Here is a 21,830-nt window from a genome sequence, read left to right as displayed (position 1 = left end):
AGCATCCTTAAATAAACAACCAAAAATGGGTTAAATACTCGTCCCATTCCTGCAATTTCTATACAGTCGTGCATTACCTGTTGAGTTCTCCCATTACTGCTGCTAACAGAGTACTCTTGCCACAGCCCACCTTTCCAACAATTCCAATCAGTTGCCCCTGCAGACAGACGGAAGCAAAATCTGTAAGTGTGGTGAATTTATCCATTTGAGAATGCAATGAAAAGCAGAAAGTCATCAGAAATCCCACCAAACTTGTTCCAACACAGTAAGATCGTGACTGTGATTGAGAGGAGTGATGGCAAAGAGGTAAAAATGAAGCAAGGGCAACTATCATGTGTTGCTTTCTGGTGCAAAAACGCAACAGCAAAAGCACATACGATGACTAACAAAAGTTAGGCAGAACATAAGAACCAAAAAGTTACATAAATTAGCCAGAAAAAGTAGCAAATTTAAGAATGGGGAGTAGCTTAGAAAGCAGCAAAACAAAAAAAAAATGATTAAGAAAGCAAAAGTAATGCATGAGAGCAAAGTTACAGGAAAAATGAAAATCAACTGTTAAGAGCAAGCACAATTTTTTGAGTGGTTTAATAAAGACAGATACAGGTCATGACATGAGGAAAACAGAAAGTTATGTTGCTGAACAGGAAAATGGCAATGCATTTTAGAAAAAAACAACATTGTTTCTGCCTTCATGGAAAAGAATATAGATAACACTTCAGAAATGCTAGGGAAGCAGAAGTCTAATGAGAAAAAGGAATTAAAGAAAATTAACATTACAAAAAGAAACTAGAGAAATGAATGGGACATATCCCTTGGGCCTGATAATGGTATGCTAGAGCAGTAAAAGAGGTTGCTATGGAAATAGAGGAATCATTGGCTGTCATCGTCCAAAATTCTACTGTTAAAGGTGGAGGGTGGTATATATAACCTGAATATACACACTGTATAAAAGCAGGAAAAGAAACCAGATCTACAGACCAGTGAGCAATAGCATCATATACAGCACAACATATCACCTGCAGCACAAGGGGCTCCAACATACTCAACCACTGTTATACTACGATTAGGACCGTATTTCAGGAAATTTTATCACATGGCTGTCCTCCTCCTACTTGCACACAGGGAGAGACCAAGGAGCAAGACTCCAGAGATAAGGGCAACAAAGAGGTGGTTGTGGGAGGCAGCGGAGCGGCTACGGGTTTGCTTCAAGTTGGTGAAATGGGTCGTGTTCAAGAACTCATCAGAGGATCCGAACGAATACACCATGGTTGTCAGTGACTTTACAAAACAGTCATAAACAAGTGTATCCCCAAAAAAATCATTCAGTCTTCCCCAACCAGAAGCCCTGCATGAACCATAAGATTCGCTATCAGCTGACGACCAGATCAATGACATTTAGGTCTGGCAGCCAAGTAAAATACAAGGGATCCAGATACAACCTCAGGAAAGCCATCTCAAATGTGAAGTGGCAATTCCAGACCAAACTTAAATCACTGAAGTATGCTCGACAGCTGTGGCAGGGCTTGAATGCTATCACCTTCTACAAAGTGAAACCAAGTGAAAAAGGCTTCACTCCCAGGTGAGCTCAATGCCATTTATTCTTGCTTTGATGATCAAAACACAGAGGCACCTTCACGAACTCCTTCACGATGACCCTGCGATTTCAGTCCCCGAGGCAGACATGAGAGCATCCTTCAGGAGGGTGAACTCATGGAAAGCATTGGGCCCAGACCAGACACCAGGCTGAGTACTAAAGACTTGTGCTGATCAACTGGCTGGCGTGTTCACTGATATTCTTAGCTTCTCGTTTTGGGAGTCTGAGGTACACACCTTATTCAAGAGGCTTCAATTACACCAGAGCCTAAAAAAAGCATGGCAACCTGCCTCAACGACCATCGTCCAGTAGCACTTACATCCACTCTGATGAAGTGTTTTCAGAGGTTGGTGATGAAACATACTAGCTCTGGCCTGAGAAGTGATTTCAATCAGCTCCCATTTGTCTACTATCACAACATGTCAACAGCAGATGCCATTTCATTGACTCTTCACTCAACTCTGAAACATCTAGACAGTGAAGGTGCATACAACAGGATGCTCTTCATTGACTATAGCATGACATTCAAAACTATCCCTCCCCTCAAAATCATTCGATAAGCTCCAAGACTTAGGCCTCAATACCTCCTTGTGCAACTGGATCCTTGATTTCCTCACTCGCAGACCCCAGTCAGTTCAGACTGGCATCATCATGTCCTCCACAATCTCCATCAACACAGGTGAACCACAAGACCGTGAGCTTAGCCTCTTGCTCTACTCACTTTATACTTACGACTGGGAGGCTAAGCACAGCTCCAATGCCATATTCAGGTTTACTGACGACACCACTGCCTTTGACCGTATCAAAGACAGTGGTGAATCAGCACTGAGGAGGGAGATTGAAAATCTGCCTGAGTGATGTCATAACAACAACCTCTCACTCAATGTCAGCAAGACCAAGGAGCTGATTATTGACTTCAGGAAGAGGAACCTGGAGGTCAACGAGTCAGTCTTCATCAGGGATCAGAGATGGAGAGGATCAGCAACTTATGAAAATCTGACTATATTACATTTACTAGCTCTTCCTTGACATCTTTATCAGTGATATCTTCAAAATCACCAGTAGTAAAAAACAATGTCCTTTTCATTCATCCAAATTGTTTTAAATAATATTGAGGATATCTTCTGAATTATCACATCCCTTTTACTGGACTGATGTTTTCCTTATGAAGTTCAAAATTCAAAGTAGAATGAAGTCATCCCCTCGGTCAAGAGCCTAATGGTTGAGGGGTAATAACTGTTCCTGAACCTGGTGGTGTGGAATTTAGTGTTTGTTGAAAATCCTTCTGAGTTTCTCTGAAACTCCAACTTGATATGGGATCACGATGTTTTTCTGTCTGCTTTGCTGCATCAGGGACATCATCCCAACAGACAGAGGTAAGGACTGGAAAGAAAGAGGGGAAATGGCCAATATGAAAAGGTGGGTGAATCCATGTGAGGGGGTAATAGGTGGTGAGGAAAAGCGAGAGAGGGAACGATAACATTTATTCTATTCAAATAGTACAAGGTCTGGAAGTAAAGCACGGTGTTCGTTTAAGACCACCATAATTCGAGTGATAAAGGTGGACTTAAGAATTATGTTTAAAGCTTGCAGGGTTTGAAAGCCAGGCTACTAATTTAGGCTGGGGTACAATACCATTTTGCTGGCAGCACAGATAAAGGAAAAGGTGAAACATCCAAAGGGCCAGGTTGCTGAAGAAATTACATTTGTGACAGAAGAAGCATAAAAGAGGAAAAGTGTGGTGGGTGTGGTGGTGGGGGGACACAGAACCTTTAAACTCCCTGTTAAACAAAGATTGCGGTGAACATACAACAAACTTTGAAATAAAAGAGGAATAGTATAATATGAGTAAGTTTGAGATTATCTGATTAATTCTTTCTTTACAGACATAAAATAATATATTTTTAATAATGAACTGACCTTTCTCAACATCAGATTCAGATTCAAGAGCTTCAGGCTACCATCTTGCTCAGTTTCATATTTACCATAACTTTGATCTTCAGAAGTTTCACTGGGTTTCCAGGAGAAGGAAGCATTATGCAGCTCAACTGCTGAGTTAGGATCTTCAGGTCTGCCTGCACCAAGCACAAAGTTCCAATGTTTTAGGATTCTGTCACCATACACAACATAATAAAAAAGTTAATTCAGAAGATTATTTTGGAAATTTTTCAAGGTAAATGAGAGGATGAATTTTTGCTGATATCCGATGCAATTAAGTCCATTCAAAAATTTGCTTGTGGCAAAGTGCCTGGCTAGTATAGCAAGAAAGATATTATAAAACAAATTGGATTCAAAAACGGAAATGATTTACCTTCTGTATAGTAGGTGCGGAGATCCTGGTCAAAGAGCAGCAGGAAACGCTGGATCCGATCCAAGGAGACCTTTGCCTGTAATATCCCATTCAGGACCCAGGGGAAGTTATTTAGGGGCATAATTAGCATTCCCACCAAAGCCAAGGCTGTAAACACCTGCAAAAAGGAAAGGGGGGGCATGTCATAGGAAAGGAAATTGTAATGGGCAATAGAATGGGGAAGAATATATCGTAGATATACAAGATGGACTTTTAAGTGGGTGAAAGAATTTTTGGGCAGGGAGAGGTGGATTGGATGGTAGGAGCGATGAGGAAGAGTGGTTGTGGATGGTTAACACAGGCAGAGAATGAGAGAGCATTGTGAGAAGATGTGTGGGGTGTGGGTCACAGCAAAAAGAATGGGATAGGGAGAGTGGCATAAAGAGAGCGAGAAAAACTTCCATAACCTTGAGCAAGATTTCACTATCAGACTCTTCCCTTCCTCTCCCTTTTCTCCGTTTTGAAGGGATTGTTCCCTCTCTGGACCACTCTGTCATCTCCATAAACCACTTTAACTGCATTTTTCCATGCATCTCTTGGAGGTGCAACATTTACTGCAGGGGTCGGCGACCTTTTAGCCTCTGTGGGCCGGATTACGTATTAATGAGCGGACGGTGGGCCAGATAAATGCCATAAAAAACATGAAATATGGGAACTATCTATTTAAATACATCTAGTTGTTTTCCCTCAAATTAATGAATAACGCATGCTTGAAAACAATTTGTGCTTAAGATTGCTGCCCCTGATCTACTGTTTGACCTCACCCTTTCCCATCCTCTAAGGGTCCAGGTTTCAAACAACCAGTAATTCATTTGCACATCTTCCAATCTAGTCTTTTGCATTTGATGCTCTTTGCTACACTGGAAAACTGATGCATAATGGGACCTTCATCCACTCCACATGAGTGAACCTAGACTTCTTAGTATCTCCCACTTTCATTCTTCATCCCACTCTCACTCTCATCTTACAAAGACATACAGCTTGGAAACAAGCTGTATGGACGAGCTGGTCCATGCCAACCAAGACAACTCCATTCAAGCTAGTCCCATTTGCCAATATTTGGCCAATGACATTTTAAATCTTTCTGATCCATATACCTATCCTTTTAAATGTTTTTATTATATTTGTCCCAATAACTTCCTCTGGCAGATCATTCCACATATAAACCATTCTTTGTGTAAAAACAAGTTATCCTTCAAGTTCCTATCAAATTTTTCCCCTCTCACCTTAAATTTGTGCCTTCTAGTTTTGATTCCCCAGTGCTGGGGAAAAAGACTAGATGTATTCACTCTGTCAAAAGATTCAGAGATTCAAAGTACATTTATTATCAAAATATATATAAATTATACAATTTTGAGATTTGTCTGCTTACAGGCAGCCATAAACCAAGAAACCCCAGAAATCAATTAAAAAGACCAATACACAGTGCACAGAGAAAGAGAAAAAACACAAATCATGCAAACAATAGAAGCAAGCAACAGCATTCCCCCTCATTTATCTTAAACACCTCTCAGTCTCAAGAAAAGTTCTAGCTGTTCAATCTCTCTCTACAACTCCATCCTTCAAGTTTTGGCAGCATCCTTGTAAATCTCTCCTGCACTGTTTCCAGTTAAATAACATCTTTCCTTTAGCAGGGTGAGCAAAACTGAACACAGTATTCCTACTGCAGCCTCACTGTTAATCTGTACAATCACACCATCACTCTCAGCTTTCATACTCAAAGCTGTGACTTATGAAGGTCCTATACAATAAGATACTTTGAACACCACAATCTACCTCGTCATTGCCTTGCACCTATTGTCTGCCTGCACTGCAGCTTCTCTGTGACTGCCACACTGTATTCTGTGTTCGATTTGTACAACCTCAAAATATTGATGTGATGAAATGATTTGTAGAGATGGCATGTAAAACAGTCTTTCATCGTATCTCAGGACATGTACCAAGAAACAAAAAACAATTTACCAATCAGTTTAGCTTAACTGGAAAGAGGGAAGAAACAGATCTGAGCTACTTTCAAAGATAAGTGACTGACCTTGGCTGCAGTAAGCTGATGTCCCATCAGGGTGTAGGTAACAAAGGTAACTATGGAAATCACAACGGGAAGAGCTGCCCACATGTAAACACAAACTGCATCCAGATACTTGATGGTTCTGAGATGGTGCAGCTCCTTCTTCCTGAAACTATCAACCTTTCCAATAAAGTGATCCTCCCAAGTGTAGAACTTTATTACACGCATTCCGAACAGAGCCTCAGTCATCAGCTGGGAAATCAAGGAAAAAAATTAGCATGTGATCCAAGAAATGGGATTCAGTTCAATCAATCACTGAGCAAAGCAGGGAAGTCAACAGAGAAAGACATGAAGAATCTTTTATATTCTTCTACTGAAAGCTACATTATACTTTCTACTGCTTCCCTTGACCCCTCTAATTAAAAGACTGTAAAGATTTAACCCATTGAGTTCATTCTTGTTGTTTTGTATATATTTACAGATAAATGCAGAGCTGAAGCTCTGATGGAACAGCACAACAGATCGATTTTAGAGTTTAGGAATTCAGCTTCGCTCGTAGGATGTTGCACAGGGCCAACAGGCTTTCCAGCCTGCAGTGTCCTCAGCCGTTTCTTCATATCACGGGAGTGAATCTAATTACCTAAAGATCGTGATCATGGAGCCTCAAGAGAAAACAAGATTGGATTAGACAAAGGCACTTTTACAACAAATGCTTCAGCCTTTACTCAGCTGAATATCTGCTGAGTTCTGTCATCACTGACAGCAGAAAGGTTCTTTGAGCTTCCCACTTTCATTATTTATCGAGATATCCATCTCTCTCCACAATTAGATGCAGCAAGAATGCACAGCATTGTCAGGTCAGCACCTTAGCTCATGACCATGGACTGCAGGTATGCTGAATTTTGAGGTGCCAACACCAATCCTGATGATGGATAATAAAGCCCCAACCACCTGATGATAAAATGTTTTCAAGGTATTTTTCAACATGGAGGAATTCTTCATTAGCTGAGGCATGTCTGCAGACGGTAAATAAGGACCAGCTTCCTTGTTTATGGCATACACAGGGCTGCATATACCAACTGGGAATCTTGAGTGTACTTGCAGAACGCTTTCAGGAGCAAGAACCTCCAGGAATATACATCTATATCACCAAGATGCCTCCAAGGGTGTACTTAAGGCAGAGATTGAAAGGTTTTTGATTGGTAAAGGGTTAAGGGTAGGAGGGAGAATGGGGTTGGAAAAAAATCATAACACAATTGAATGGTAGAGTAGATTTGACGGGCGAAATGGCCTAATTCTGCTCCTATTCCTTCTGATCTCATGGTATGCACCTGGACTTTCGGGGAGCTTCTAGTCACATGTCACTATAGCAACAGGGGGCCACCAAGAAAGCTGAAAATCCAAGGGTTTCTATCACCTTGCTTCTGTATGCAGGCAGTCTTTGGAAGTGTACCTGACTGTAAACTGCAGAGATCCTCCAGCAGCATGCATCAGACCTTTAAGCAGCTTTGAGCAGTATGTACCATACCTACAACAGTGTTGGGGATCATTTATTTGTATTACAGTGAATGTCCAAAAGGGTGTATCTGTACAGTGAAGTTCCAGGAGCATGTTTTTCTATTTATGTGGAGCTTCTAGAGATGTGCATTTGTACTTAAAGGGAACAAACAGGAAGCCTACAGAAACTTGCGTCTGTACCTACAGTGGTTCTCCAGGAGAGTACATTGCTAATCACAGTTAGTAAGTCTGGATAAATAATTGTCTCATGAAAGTTCACTATCCGTGATACTATTCACAAAGAGGAATTCACATCATCAGGGTGACCAGCAGGGTAAAATTATTTCATATGAACTAGTTGTTGGACTCGAAATTTCATCAAGGCTACGATAAAGGTACTAAATTACAGATCTGAATATCTGGTACCTACAGTCAGTGAAAACGTAGTCAAAAAGCAAGCTGTCTGCCCACAATATGGGTTAAATATGTGTCTGAATAATAGGAGATAGAAAATTGAAGGTGGGATCATTTTGTTCCCTGTTTAAATGAACTGTGAAGCTGGAGGATAATTTCACAATTAGTGGTACCAAGTAAAATCAACACGGGAAGAGTGTAATAAATACAAGCAGAACAAGTGTGTAATTGACAGATTAATTTCAACCATGGTAAATGCAAACCATTGAATTTTGGCAGATGGAAAGTGGAGACTGTAAAAAAGTTAATTCACGGAACTACATCGGGATATCTATGTTTACAGTCAGGTTGGGCCATTCAGATAATTCATTTTAAAGTACATCAGAATCAGTGGATTTCCCTTCTGCACTGAATAACACCAGGATAGGAGGGTTAAGGTTCTCTATACGAGCTTACAAGGACATAAAGACTGGAAAGTTTATCGAGGGTCAACTTTATTTGCCATATACATTCACGTGTTAGGAACTTGTATGATGTGTTGGCGTGTTATGCAATAAAAAACATTAAATCCACACGATAAAGAATTATATCAAATATTAATGAATTATATAAAAATAAAGTACAGATATGGAATAAAATTTGTATAAGTACATGAATACCAGCATGTACTTACAATGTAAACAGCAGTAAAGAAAGCAGTTTAAACTGTTTACAATGCATCGCAGTGTCTGGGGTAATAGACAGAGGGGGGGGTGGTGGGGTTAAATAGATGGCTGATCAGATTAACTGCCTGGGGGAAGAAATCTTTAAGGTGATGAAAAGTTTTTTTTTAACAGCCCTATAGCACTTTCCATAAGGGAGTTTTTGGAATAGGCAGTTTGCTGGGTGACTAGCTTCTGCAATGATATTTCCTGGATACAGTGACGAGCCACTGACCTTTTTGGCTCACCAGGCAGCTTGCTGCAGTTTTCATATATTGTGAGAAAATAGAGAAAATAAAGTGGAGAAAATGAGCTGTCACAAGGAGCAGTTCAGCTAAACTGCACACATGGAAGTAAGATAAGTGTGAAGGAAAACAGAAGAGAGGAAAGGCAAAACAGTTGGAAGAAGATGGATGGAATGAGAATTGGATAAAGAATAAACCACTTGTGAGTTTCTGAGATCAATAGTTTACCTAATGCTTACCATGACTCTGGAATCCTTGTATCCGAGCATTTTCTTGTTATTCTCCATTATGATGTTGGCAATGACCTTGTTTACTGGTACCAGTAGCAACCCTACAATAAGGCCCCCTAGGAATGCCGCACCAACCTGCTGGTACAGAAGGTACAGAGTGATACTAAACTGAAACGGTAAACTCCACACCTCGTGAAAGCTGGGAAAGAAATTCACTATCCGGTCTGTGTCAGTGCTCATGAAGTTGACAATCTCTCCCACAGAAAACCTGGACAGAGTAGTAGCATTGACACGTAGGGCTTTGCGATAAATGGCAGAGATGATAGCTGCTCGAACCGACATGCCAACCATCATGACTTGATAGTTGAATTGGTTGAGGATGATGGCACCTACAAAGGTGCTCAGAAACAGTCCTAACGTGTACCAGATGCCCTTTGACATTTGCTCAGTACCAGACTCCATGAAATTGACCAGCAGATTTAAAAGCAGAGGTCCTGCAAAACCCAGCATGTTACCTATAAATTTTAATATCCCCAGGGAGTAATAACGAAATCCAAAGGCTTTGTGCAAGACCGACAACAGATGGACTTCCAGGTCTTTGCTAGCAAGTGTGGTCTCTTCCTGAGTCGCCCCAAATTGTCTTCGATCACTCCTTGAATTTCTGTGGGGGCTCTGGGTCCTATCCATTTGAGATATTTGTTCAGAGCATTTCATTGATGCTATGAATGCACACTTCTGCCAGCATTTCTGAAAAAGTTCTTCAATGGTTTCAGTGCGAAGTTTTGGTGGAAGCTGGTAGACATTGTCGGGCTGGGCAAGCTGATGATGGTACCCTCGCTTCATAAGGGGGTTCATCCAGAAGTAGAACAGGCAAGAAATCCAATTTGGCCCCTCCTCAGCTGCAATCTGTTCCTCAGATCTGGTACTCACACCCTGCAACAGGGGCTCTCTTTCAGAATCCCGCCCATCTCTTCTAAAGTGCGAGACGACAAGCACTACTATGTAAACAAGAATCAAACTTAATTCTGCACTGAGCAAAATGAATCTCACCCAGCTTGAGAGGTATTCTGAATGTATAACTTTTCCATTTTGACAATCAGCTACTAGGATGATAATTAATGCAGGGGCAGGCAGAATAGCAAAGAACATCAGTCCTACTGGACCCAACGAATGTTCATACTGCGATCTGCTGAGTGCTATCATTGCCAGCCCATGAACAAGCCAGGCTACCACAGCAAAAGAATCCACCAACAGCTCGAGCCACAGAGTATTCATGTTTGGAAGAAAGATGACTGCCACCACATCGATAAGGAAAAGAGCCGACATAATGAAAGAAATGATAATCCTGCATTCCCAGCTCCATGTGAAATTGTGCCAGCGAGATCTGCCAAAAAAGAGTCAAGTTTAGAAGATTTAAAATTACTTTTATTCTTTAATCAAACTGAGAGGTATTGGTACTTAAGAAGCTAGTGCTAAGTTTCTCGTTTGGGATATTGTGCTATCACTGAGCATTTCCATTTTGAAGCAATTGTTAGTGAATATTACACCAAAAATATAACTCAGCTACAATCTGACAACAACGATCATTTTGCACACCAGTCAAATTACTACCCATTTGTAAAATTGATGATTCAGAAGCAATGAGACCATATTTTTGCTCACTGCACATATGTCACTACAACTGTTGTTTTCACTCAGAAGCATAACACGTTACCCTTCCACCTACTACTCTCTAAATAGTTTGCATAAATGAATAGTTAAGAGGTTTCAGAAGAGTATGATGAGAATATTTAACCTGCCACTCCAGGATGTAGCTGAAGTGAAAACTGTCATGCTTTTAACATTTGAGAGAGAAAACAGGGAAAGCAAAGCTATGGCACGCATGCCCAAGATGGCACACACAAAAATTTTGTTGGCAAGCAGCATGCAGTGCCACCTCTTGATTCTTTAAAACCCACCTGTGATAAAAAGATACATAATGATTATCTTTACATCCAAATGAAGCAGCAAATTACTTTTTACAACCCACGGGCAGTGAGATCTTTTCACAGGAAAATGTCTCACACTGTCCTGGCATCAGCTGGACAGTCGCGAGAACAAATGATGTTGGAATCCTCACAGACCTGGTGTACACGTCAGTATTTGGATAATAAATGGTTGAGCCAGTTGGCATTGGCTTCACTCTGCTTATAAATTTTATTCTGTTATTTGTGAGTGAACTCTGGGTGCACAGTCCGTGACAACTGATGGTGGACATATCAGTAAAGTGGCAGATTTTTCAATCTGTTTGCAAAATATGTTGGACATCCACTGATAGGCTTTCATTGTATGGTACACGAGGAGGCTTTGTGTCCCAAAGCTGCCCTGAAGGAAACGGAATAAACGATAAAAATTTTAACCACTTCATTTCTCGGTGTGCCTTGAAAAAAATTCAAAATGTACTTATTTGCAACAATGTTCGTTAGCTTGGTAGAGATTCTGTCTTTAAACGACTTGTTGAATGTTTGGATGAAATTCATCTGTCTCATTGAATAAAAAAATATATAATGTGTGGATTTTTAGATGTTTGATTGATTCTGCTTGCATATTTCTCCTCATATTTAAATAACTTGAACACCAGATTACAGGGACCTGCCAAAGCACGTGATATGTGTTATGTTTGTAACTCCAAAACATAAAACTAATCACAAGGAAAATAAAGGAGCCGGAAATACAAGACTGACTTCATTTTTTTAAACTTTAACCGAGATGCCCATTTATCATGTGGTAGTGTCAGAATGTATGCAATTTAGGTATTTTTACATATAATGTGCAGTGAATGATTTAAACAAAGAATGCTGAGTCAACATTTTTACAATATTACTCAAATATTACTGAAATATTAAATACACAACACCCCTTCCACTGCAACTCAATATAGAATGCATCTTAACTTATATATAGTATGCAATATAATGCAACTACGACAGACACATCCACCACATGGTATGTCCTTCTATTGCTCCCTTTACGATCTGATCTCTCCTCTTGGTTTCCTCATCCACAGCATTATCTGATGAATCCTCTGTTTTCGTATCTCCACTGACTCCTTTCCTTTTTGGTCTTCCATTCATCCAGTTGGGCTTTGGTCTTTGCAAGCAGTTTTTTGTCTCCCTCTTGAAGTTCGTGCAATAACGCAGAGTAGATTCTGCTTCTTTATATTCACAAAAGCCTAATACTTGCAACTTTCCTGAAGTGCCTTCAACTTTTTTCCAGCTAAAACCAAGCACATTTTGCATGTAACTTCCTGATTAACATATTAGGAGCTTTCTCAGATAAGTAGCTGCCAAAAACTGTTGTAGTCAGACCATTCTTTTGTCACTTTCATGATTCCTCTGAGCAGCACAGTCCTTTCTTGGTCCAATATACTTTCCAACAAGAGGCACAAAGGTTGGCACCAACACCTGTCTGTCCTCTGTTGGATAATGGTTCATGGTGTATAGCACGGAAGCAGTTGTGGCATCATCAGTACATTTCTTAATTCACTCTCAGTTGATTCTATTACATGGGATGTCACATGCAAATGGTAGTTGTCTCAGCCAATCACAACCCCTCAGTGCTGGCCCTCCTGTTTTTACCACATACAAGCTTAAAGTGGCTTTAACAGTTGCAAATGTCATTCCCACAAGCGTCATCTTTTCTCCAGTATAAATACTTAGTTGGATATCTGCAGACTTCAGTTCACTATCTTTGAAATGCTGTTCAAACACATTTTGTGGAAAAACTGAAACAGCTGAACCAGTGTCCAATTCAATTTTAATGAATTTGCCGTTCACTTCTGGGGAAAGCCATATTGCTTGTCTGTAGTTAGCTGTCACATTGTAAATCTCAAGACTACTCAGTCCTGTCATTCTCATCATTATCAGATTTTTCATCAACAACATGCAGATTAGTGCTCTTCTTGAAACTGCAACTTGACTTTTTATCTTTTTTCTCTTCCCATTTATTTTTGTCCCCAACATGATCTTTCTATGTGTATGAAGTTGTTGCATTTTCTGTTTCGCCTTTTTTTTTACATATAATTTTTATTGAGTTTTCAAAGTGAATACATGAGAAGATAGTATCTACCCTCCCCCCCCATATATATACTCCTACCTAAAGAGAAAAGAAAAAAAAGAGAAAAAGGAACGGCCTGAATATTGGAAGGTTTGCACATGCTCCATGGGATAAAAATAAATTTAATATATATTTGTTACTTTCCCCAAGGAACCAGGATCTTTATCATCGGAGCTGTAAATAAGGGCTCCAAATATTCAAAAATGTTTCATATTTATCTCTTAAAATGTAAAACATTACTTAGCTTCTCAACTCTCATAGTTCCCTGGGGAATCTCTTTGAACTTCACCATGTTGCTATGTGTTTCCCTCCCAATCATTCAGGCTAAAAGAAAAAAAAGATAGATAAGATACAAAAAAAGAAAAAAACAAAATACCCCCCCACTAATGTTGTGAATGAAAAGATACACAACACTACCCCCCTCCATTGTGCAGGTCGTGGCTATTGCCACACTTGCATACATGAATAACGTAGCGATTGGTCAGTGTTTCTTCCAGCTCCCCGTAACAAAAAAATTGTGTATATATATATAAAAAATTAATGTCATTATTCCCAGCTAATATTCCCCAAATTTTAACCTTTCTTCCTCTCCCTCATATAATTAATAATATATTTATATATTCATCCGCCTAAAAATCCGACAGGTCTATTCCTTGACCCAGTCTTCATCTTCAATCCATCTCGCTCTCCTGGGTTTGTTCTTGTATCTGGTGAATATTCAAAGAATCTTGCACAAACTCCTCCGCTTTCCGGTAGTCGTCAAAAAATCTTTTTTCTCCACCAGGCAAAAAAATCTTCAAGGTTGCAGGATAACGCAATATAAATTGATAACCATGATCCCATAGGGTTTTTTTCACTGGATTGAATTTCTTCCTTCTCTTCAAAAGTTCATAATTTATGTCAGGGTAGAAAAAAATTTTCTTCCCTTCTATCATCAGTGGCCCTTTTCTCTTCTTGGCAGCTTGGGCAGCCGCCCTTAGAATCCTTTCTTTGTCTTGAAATCTTAAGAATTTTATTAAAATTGATCGTGGATATTGGTCATCTTGTGGTTTTGGTCTTAGAGCTCTATGTACCCGCTCAATTTCAATTGATCGGTCTTCCTCTTTCATTTGCAAGGTTTTCGGGATCCATCTTTGAAAAAATTCTATTGGATTATCTCCCTCTATACCTTCTTTAAGACCAACAATTTTAATATTATTACGTCTACTAAAATTTTCCAACACGTCCACTTTCTCCAAGAGTCGATTTCTTTCCGTGTTCCAGACAAGCACATCATTTTCTGTTTTTTCCATTCTATCGTTAATATGCTCCATTGTTCTTTCCATCTTCTGAAGTTTCTTATCCATTTTATCCTGTCTTGTCATAGCTTTATCATAGCACATCTTCATGTCTCTAAGCTCTGTTCTTAATTTTCTTAGCTCAGCCGTTAATTGCAATAAAGCCTCTCTTATGTCTCCGTCGTCTCCTTTACTTCCAGTCTCTTCCAGTTCTTCCTCCTCTTCTTCATCTGTATTCTCTGTGGTATCCAATCCTGACTCTGAGTCACTTTCAGTTGCAGTGGCCGTCGGTTCTTGTAGTTTGAGTTGTGTCGATTTGCGCATGCGCAATTCCGGCATCTTCTTCCGAGAGACCGCTACTGCCGCCATTGCTCCCTGTTCTTGTACACCAGAGATAAAATACGTCTCCTACGCAGGAGATCCAACCTGAACCCGAGGCTCCATCGCTGCAGTAGGCCCTTTTTTCTTCCCATCTCGCGGCAACTTCACAACAACAGACTTCTTCTGTTGAGGTTTATGAGGCATATCGTAAAGTAGTCTTACGAAGTTTATAAGTAGTTTTTGGAAAGTACTTATTAACTTTACTTTGTTTAAACCGTAATTTGCTGATTTTTTACGGGAGAGCTGGATTTGCACGTCTCAATCCCACGTCATCACGTGACACCCCCCCTGTGTTTCGCCTTTAAACCTGCATTGGTCTAGTTTATGTGAGCTCCTAGAACAATGGTCACACAATTTGTCTGACGAGGCCAGTTTCTGTTTAAGCGCTGCAATTTCATTCGCGCTCACTTTTGTTCCCGACTGCAACTCAATTGCATCTCTGGCTGCTGTTTCCATTGATACAGCAATTTGAACTGCTCTTTTAAATGTAAGTTGTGCTTCAGATAGGGGTCATTTTTGAATGTTTTCTTGTAAGATTCCACAAACTAAATGATCTCTCAGTGCATCATTGAGCCCATTACTGAACTGACAATGCTCAGACAATTCCTTCAATTCAGCCATGTATGCTGAAATGAACTCCCCTTCCTTTTGATTCCACTTATGAAACCTAAAGTGTTCTGTAAACAACAATGGTTTTGGTTTGAAAACAAAGGAGCCAGGAATGCAAGTCTAACTTCGTTTTTTACTTTAGCAAGGGAGCATACTTATTACGTGTTAGCATCATGAGGTATGCAATTCACATATTTTTACATATAACCCATAATTAATTATTTAAACAAAGAATGCTTAATCAGCATATATTTACAATATTACTCAAATATTAAATAGATATTACATTTGATAATGTAAAATTCTTTGAAATCAAACTGGAAATATTTAGATGTGATGCCAAAAAAGGGACTTTTAAATTTTTCTCAAAACTAAAAACCACTTGACAGATATGGACATTCCTGAAAAGAAGGCCATTCAGACTTCTAGTGCAATTTTTGAGCATCATTCACTCAACTACTGAAAAACTTAAACTTTAAGATCCATTAAGTTCACATCATTTGCAGAAACTGCAAAACTCATAATGTACACAGATAGTCTAACATTAGACAGACTAAATTTAGAAATGTTGCAGTGGATTTGTTTTGAATAATTTTGAAATGCAATTGATTGATCTACAAAACAGTTCAATTCGGAGGCAAAAATTCGTCAACTTAAGAACTTCACTAGAAAATATTGAAAGAGATCAGCTAGTGACTGGATCAAAGCATAAAAATGCAGAAACTCTGGAATTCCATTCCTGAAACTTTTAACCATCTGAAAAATGTTGGAATGGTAACATTAACATTAACAGTGTTTCCATTGACACTGTATTGTTATCTAAACCCATTCTTGGAGGCCATAATGAAACCTGCTTGTAATTTTCCTGCAGGCAATGCACTCCCGATTCAATTCACACTCTGTGTAAAAAAAAGATTCCTCATGTCACCACTCTTAATTCTCTTCTCCTTATATTTTCTACCTATGATCACCATTGGGAACAGACTCTGAACATCTGCTCTGTGCAGACCCCTCAGCATCTTCTGTACTTCCATCAGATTTTAGATTATCCTTTCCTCCTCCCATTGTGACCTCGCAAATTGATCCTTGTAACCTTACTCCCTTAGCTAGTAAGTGGAGTCATAAATCCAACATCCTCACAGGCTTCCTATGATATGGTAAACAGAATACAATGCTGCAGTTGAGGCAAGACCAGTCTTTTATGAAGGTTCTGCATGGCTTGCCTGTTCACATACATTGTCACTATTGTTAAAACCCAGAACTGCCCTGCCACTTTCAATGACTGATGCACACACACGCCCAGATTTCTATTAGAACCCGATCCTTTATTGTCCATTACCTCTCCTCGTTCTTCCTACATTATAATTGTATGTGTGAACCTTGATCTGCCATGTCAGTGGCCATTTCACTTGGCTCTTTTTATCTTGCTGCATCTATCACTACTCTCTTCACAGTTCTCCATACCACCAAGTTTTACATTACCTGCACATATCGAAATTGTGGCTTACACCCAAGTCTAAATCATTTACAGAGATCAAAGATGAATATAGATGGTTCCCCGCCAATACCCGACAAACACTACTCAGCTCCCTCCTGTCTGAAGAGTAAGTATTCACTCAACCCTCTATGGTCTGCTACAACTGACCTTGTATCCACACTATCAATCTCCCTTTTCAGCCACGGGCTTCAGCTTTGCTGATAAACCTGTTCTGTGGAACATTATCAAAAAACCATCAGGAAGATCAAGTCAAATTGGTTACACACAATTTGGCCAAAATAAATCTGTGCCAACTTTCCTTAATTTTCCTCTAGATGATGATTAATTCTGTTCCAGAGAAATATTTCAGCAAGCTTCTAAACAGCCAAACATGCCTGGTGTTTGTGGGCTGACCCTTACTCCCTTTTTTGAACAAGCAGTCACTACTCTCAAGGAGATGAGAAGAAGCTTGAGCTGAGCCAACTTATTAGATACACTTGTTAATTAATGCAAATATCTAATCAGCCAATCATGTGGCAGCAACTCAATGCATAACAGCATGCAGACATGGTCAAGAGGTTCAGTTGTCGTTCGGACCAAACATCAGAACGGGGGAAAAAGTGAGGTTGACCATGGAATGATTGTTGGTGCCAGACCGAGTGGTTTGAGTATCTCACAAATCAATGCAATTCAATAACTAAGGTCTGCATTGTAATAACCTGAAAGGCTTCAGCAAAAAAAAAGACATTCAGAATCAGTCATCCACTTCCTGTAATATGACCAGTGAATTAACACCCTTCTGGGAGATGGCACCTCGATATCAAAACTGATGTGGGGAATCCTGCAGCACCACGGTAGCATTGCAGTTAACACCACTATTACAGCTTGGGGTGAGGGAGTTTGGATGTCAATCTGTAAGGAGTCCATATATCCTCCCTGTTGAATGCGTGGGTTTTCTCCGGGTGCTCTAGTTTCCTCCCACAGTCCAAAGATGTACTGTTAGTAGGTTAACTGGTCTTTGTAAATTGTCCTGCGATTAGGCTGAGGTTAAATTGGGGTTTGATGGGTGCCGCAGATCAAAGGGCTGGAAGGGTACAATGAAATAGTAAATAAATAGGAACTGACGTACCGAGGTGTGCCAAGATAACACGCACTGGCAAAGGCCAGAGCAGCGTGTGGCACCACACTGAGAACCAGCTGAGTGAAACAGTATCCAACGCTACCATTTTGCCACAATGGAAATGGGTTCAAAGGATCGGAGTCACACAGTGCAGCCAGAAGGTCTGCCATGCCAGCATCAGGGAATATCTATGGAGAAAAAGAAAGAATATGTAATAGACAAACAACAGGAGTTCTGCAGATGCTGGAAATTCAAGCAACACACATAAAAGTTGCTGGTGAACGCAGCAGGCCAGGCAGCATCTCTAGGAAGAGGTGCAGTCGACGTTTCAGGCCGAGACCCTGACGAAGGCCTGAAACGTCGACTGCACCTCTTCCTAGAGATGCTGCCTGGCCTGCTGCGTTCACCAGCAACTTTTATGTGTGTTAATATGTAATAGACAGTGTATAAGGCAGCCATCTCCACAATTCCATGTTTTCGAGGCACATAGACTCTACACACAGCAAGCGAAGATAAAGTCAATGCCAACCTTTTACCATACACTTCCTTTTTAAAATGGGCTTTGGTTTCACTCAGAGTCCAAACCAGAGCAGACAAATTGAACCCTCTGTTAGTTGAGCTTGGTTTAGTAGGAATTAGGGCAACTGGATGGGAAATAATGCCACAGGGCTTTAGAGTCGCACAGTTTGGATACGCGCCCCTTTGATTCACCACGTTCACACTGACCCATCGATACTAATCCTATGTATCAGCATTTAATCCACAGCTTTCTATGTTTTGCTGATTGATTGCTCACCAAGAGAGAGTTCCTGCATCCACCACCCCAGCAGGCAATGTGTTCCTAATCCCAACCACCCTCACGTTCACTCTGAACTTCTTACCCTTTACTCTATATTTATGCCCTCTAGTTTGATACTTCATATGAGCCAAAAAAAATAGAAGGCTATTTAGCCCCTCAAACCTCTTCTCCCATTGAATATGATCTTGGATTATCTATTGCGGGCATCAATTCCTCCTCTGTGCCCGATTCTTTCAAAAATTTAATCAAACTCCACTTCAGATTCTTCTTATCATTTAATTTCCATGACTCTCAGAATTCCAGAGATGTACTACCCTCTGAGAGATTTCTACATACTTCAGTTTTAAATGACCAGCCCCTTATCTTGCAGCCATACTCCCTCATTTGAAACTCTCACATTAATGAAAACACCTCGACATCTATCCTAACATGACCCTTAATATTTACTATTTTGCATTCGGCATCCATCATTAAGGACCCCCATCACCCAGGACGTTCAGTTAATAGGGACACATCGTGACCAGTACATTTTGGTCCAATTATGCGGCTGTCCCAATGTCCCATTTAGCCAAAGTCTCACGGAAATAAGTTAAAAAGCTATAACAAAAACAATCTGTGTACCAAATTACATACTTAAATGAAATCAGAACAAATTAGAACACTAACAACACTAATGCAGTACTATAAAACTGTGTATTCGTCCCTAATACTTAACAATGCAGGAATTCATTCACGTTGTGCTCTTTTGACTGTAAATGAACAAAATCAGCACAGACACCTCGTGCAGATAATGGACTGCCTTCATACAAAGCTATCGACAGTTGCATCCTCGAAATCTTCATTTTCATTGTAACATTCAAGATGATTGTCAATACCTTCAAACTCTCCATAGTTTCTAACTTGTTGAAGTAGTGAAATTATTTCATTTTCACTCCCTGCCATTTCCGGCATCTCCAAGTCTGAATGCTTGAAACCACAGTGAGCAAAACGGTTCTGAATTACCTTTCTGCTTATTTCTCACCAACTATCTACGACAAAATTCACTGCTTTTTGAACACACACACATGCAACTGACACTATTTAAAAACTATTCAAAGCACGGTGTCGTGTCTACCATGCAAGTGCACACAACTGACACTAGTTTGAAATTGTCTGGCAACAGATTTTCTGCCCCAATTAAATGAAGGGAATCCCGGCTATTTTCTCGATTAGTTTTTGTTCTTTAAGTGTTGTCCCAAATAAGAGGGTGCCCCGATTATCTGGATTCCACTGTGCTTCTTATTGTTATTATGTTTTGGAATGTACAGCCAGCACAAAAGAACAAATTTCACAACATATGCCAGTGATATTAAACCTGATTCTGATTCTTCTACCCAAGCGAATCTCCTTTGTAGTGGAATCACATCCTTGTAGTTCACAGTACTCCAGCTGCAGCCTAACCTAAAGCACTTATAAAGTTTCGGCTTTTTCGGGTTTCAGCCCGAAACGTCGACTATACCTTTTCCCCATAGGTGCCGCCTGGCCTGCTGAGTTCCTCCAGCATTTTGTGTGTGTTGCTCAGATTTCCAACAGCTGCAGATTTTCTCTGGTTTGTGCACTTATAAAATGCTGTTTTAAAAATGTATTCTGTGCCTTGGCTAAAGACAGCCAGTAACCTATAGGCATTCCTCACCACCCAATCGACCTGAGCTGCTACCTTCAGTGATCCTTGAATGTGTACAATACCCACCAGGGCCCAACCATTCCTTGCACAGATTCTACTCCTAATAACGTCATACTGAATAGCTTTGAGCGTTCACTACTTTCTCAGATATACGTTGGTCCTACGCCTCCTCACCACTGACGGTAGGTTTGCCGTTATCAGCTAATCCCTGCTGACCTTCCTGTAAAAAGAAACTATTTTTGCCGTCCTCCAGCCACCTGACACCTCACATATGGCCAGTGAAAACTTAAAAATCCGTCAGAGCCCCAGTAATTTCCTTTTTAGTCTCTCATAGAAGTCTGGGATACATTTTACTCGGCCGTGGAGATGTAATGATATTGAAACTGCTAATATATTTAAATTGCTACACAGCTCCGTTTACTCAGAGCATGCCCGAGAATGTAATCATTCATCTCCACAACTTCTACAACTAAAATGCTCTTTTCCTTGATGAACAGGTTCAAGAATTGTTCATTTAAACCCTCCCTTACATTCTCTGCCTCCACGCAAAGGTTGCTAACATGGTTCCTATACTTTTTACCCGATTACCTCCTTCTATATGCACATTTAAATGCTTTAGATTTTTTTGTCAATCAATATTCTCGAGCCCTCTCTTTGTCTTTTATTTAACTAGCCGGCGCTACACAATGATTCTGCCGTGGAAACACTGCAAAGGGACTTGACACAGGAGCAGTTCGTCTCAAGGGCGTTCACGTCACTTGTGGTCGTTTATTCTTGTCAGATTTGGACGTGTGTTTGACCCCGCGTTGAAAAGTGCCCCGATGTGTAGATACACAAGCAAACTCATCAGTGGTAAAGAACAGAAATATATGGAGCAGATTTGCAGCGTTCACTAACCGCATCGATAGACATCAGAGTTAAAGCAACGCCTGTAAACTGGGCAAGAGGTAAATGAATAATCCAGGGAGACACGGTTTCCGTCGCCGGGCTTTAAACTATTAACAGATCTCTCCTCACTGGTCCCGGTGAAATCAGTCCTGGGCTCATACCGGAAACCTTACCGGCTCAGCCCTCCGAAAGCGAGATGGGCCCAGAGGCTTGCGGTGAGCTGAGGGAGCGCCTCCCTGCGGCCGGAGGTTAAAAGTGTCACAGCAACTCCGCAGGTTAGGCAGCATCTATGGAAAGAAATAAACAAATGATACACACATCGTACCGAAGGGACAGGTAGGCAGAGGGGTTCGGCTGTTCATTGTATCAAAAGGACAGGTAGGCAGAGGGGTTCTGGTGGCTCGTTGGTAAAACAAAATTCTATCAACCATATTAAAAGGTGACAATATCTGAAGATGTTGAATCCTCGTGGGTAGAGTTGA

The 21,830-nt window shown here is 40.4% G+C and overlaps 1 protein-coding gene across 3 annotated transcripts in view; it reads right to left on the bottom strand.

The window, feature by feature from the left end:
* The window catches only part of abcc10 (ATP-binding cassette, sub-family C (CFTR/MRP), member 10), a 92,991-nt gene extending 71,453 nt beyond the window's left edge, over positions 1-21,538 (bottom strand). For 2 of the 3 annotated variants that reach the window (XM_063040528.1, XM_063040529.1), the window contains exons 1-7: positions 21,358-21,538; positions 18,008-18,186; positions 9,049-10,423; positions 5,977-6,204; positions 3,906-4,062; positions 3,515-3,669; positions 78-157 (exon numbers count right to left, since the gene is read on the bottom strand). In XM_063040528.1, the coding sequence (XP_062896598.1) occupies positions 78-157; positions 3,515-3,669; positions 3,906-4,062; positions 5,977-6,204; positions 9,049-10,423; positions 18,008-18,186; positions 21,358-21,372 (2,189 nt within the window). In that variant the 5' untranslated portion in view covers positions 21,373-21,538. Of the gene's footprint in view, positions 1-77; positions 158-3,514; positions 3,670-3,905; positions 4,063-5,976; positions 6,205-9,048; positions 10,424-18,007; positions 18,187-21,357 lie in introns of those variants that run through there. The other variant, XM_063040530.1, reaches the window with a different exon arrangement.
* Between the last annotated feature and the right edge of the window lie 292 nt (positions 21,539-21,830).

This window comes from Mobula hypostoma, chromosome 2 (assembly GCF_963921235.1).
Source record: "Mobula hypostoma chromosome 2, sMobHyp1.1, whole genome shotgun sequence".
Lineage (NCBI taxonomy): Eukaryota > Metazoa > Chordata > Chondrichthyes > Myliobatiformes > Myliobatidae > Mobula > Mobula hypostoma.
The sequence above is the reverse complement of the archived record's forward strand: the minus strand, read 5'-3'. Positions and strand labels throughout refer to the sequence as shown.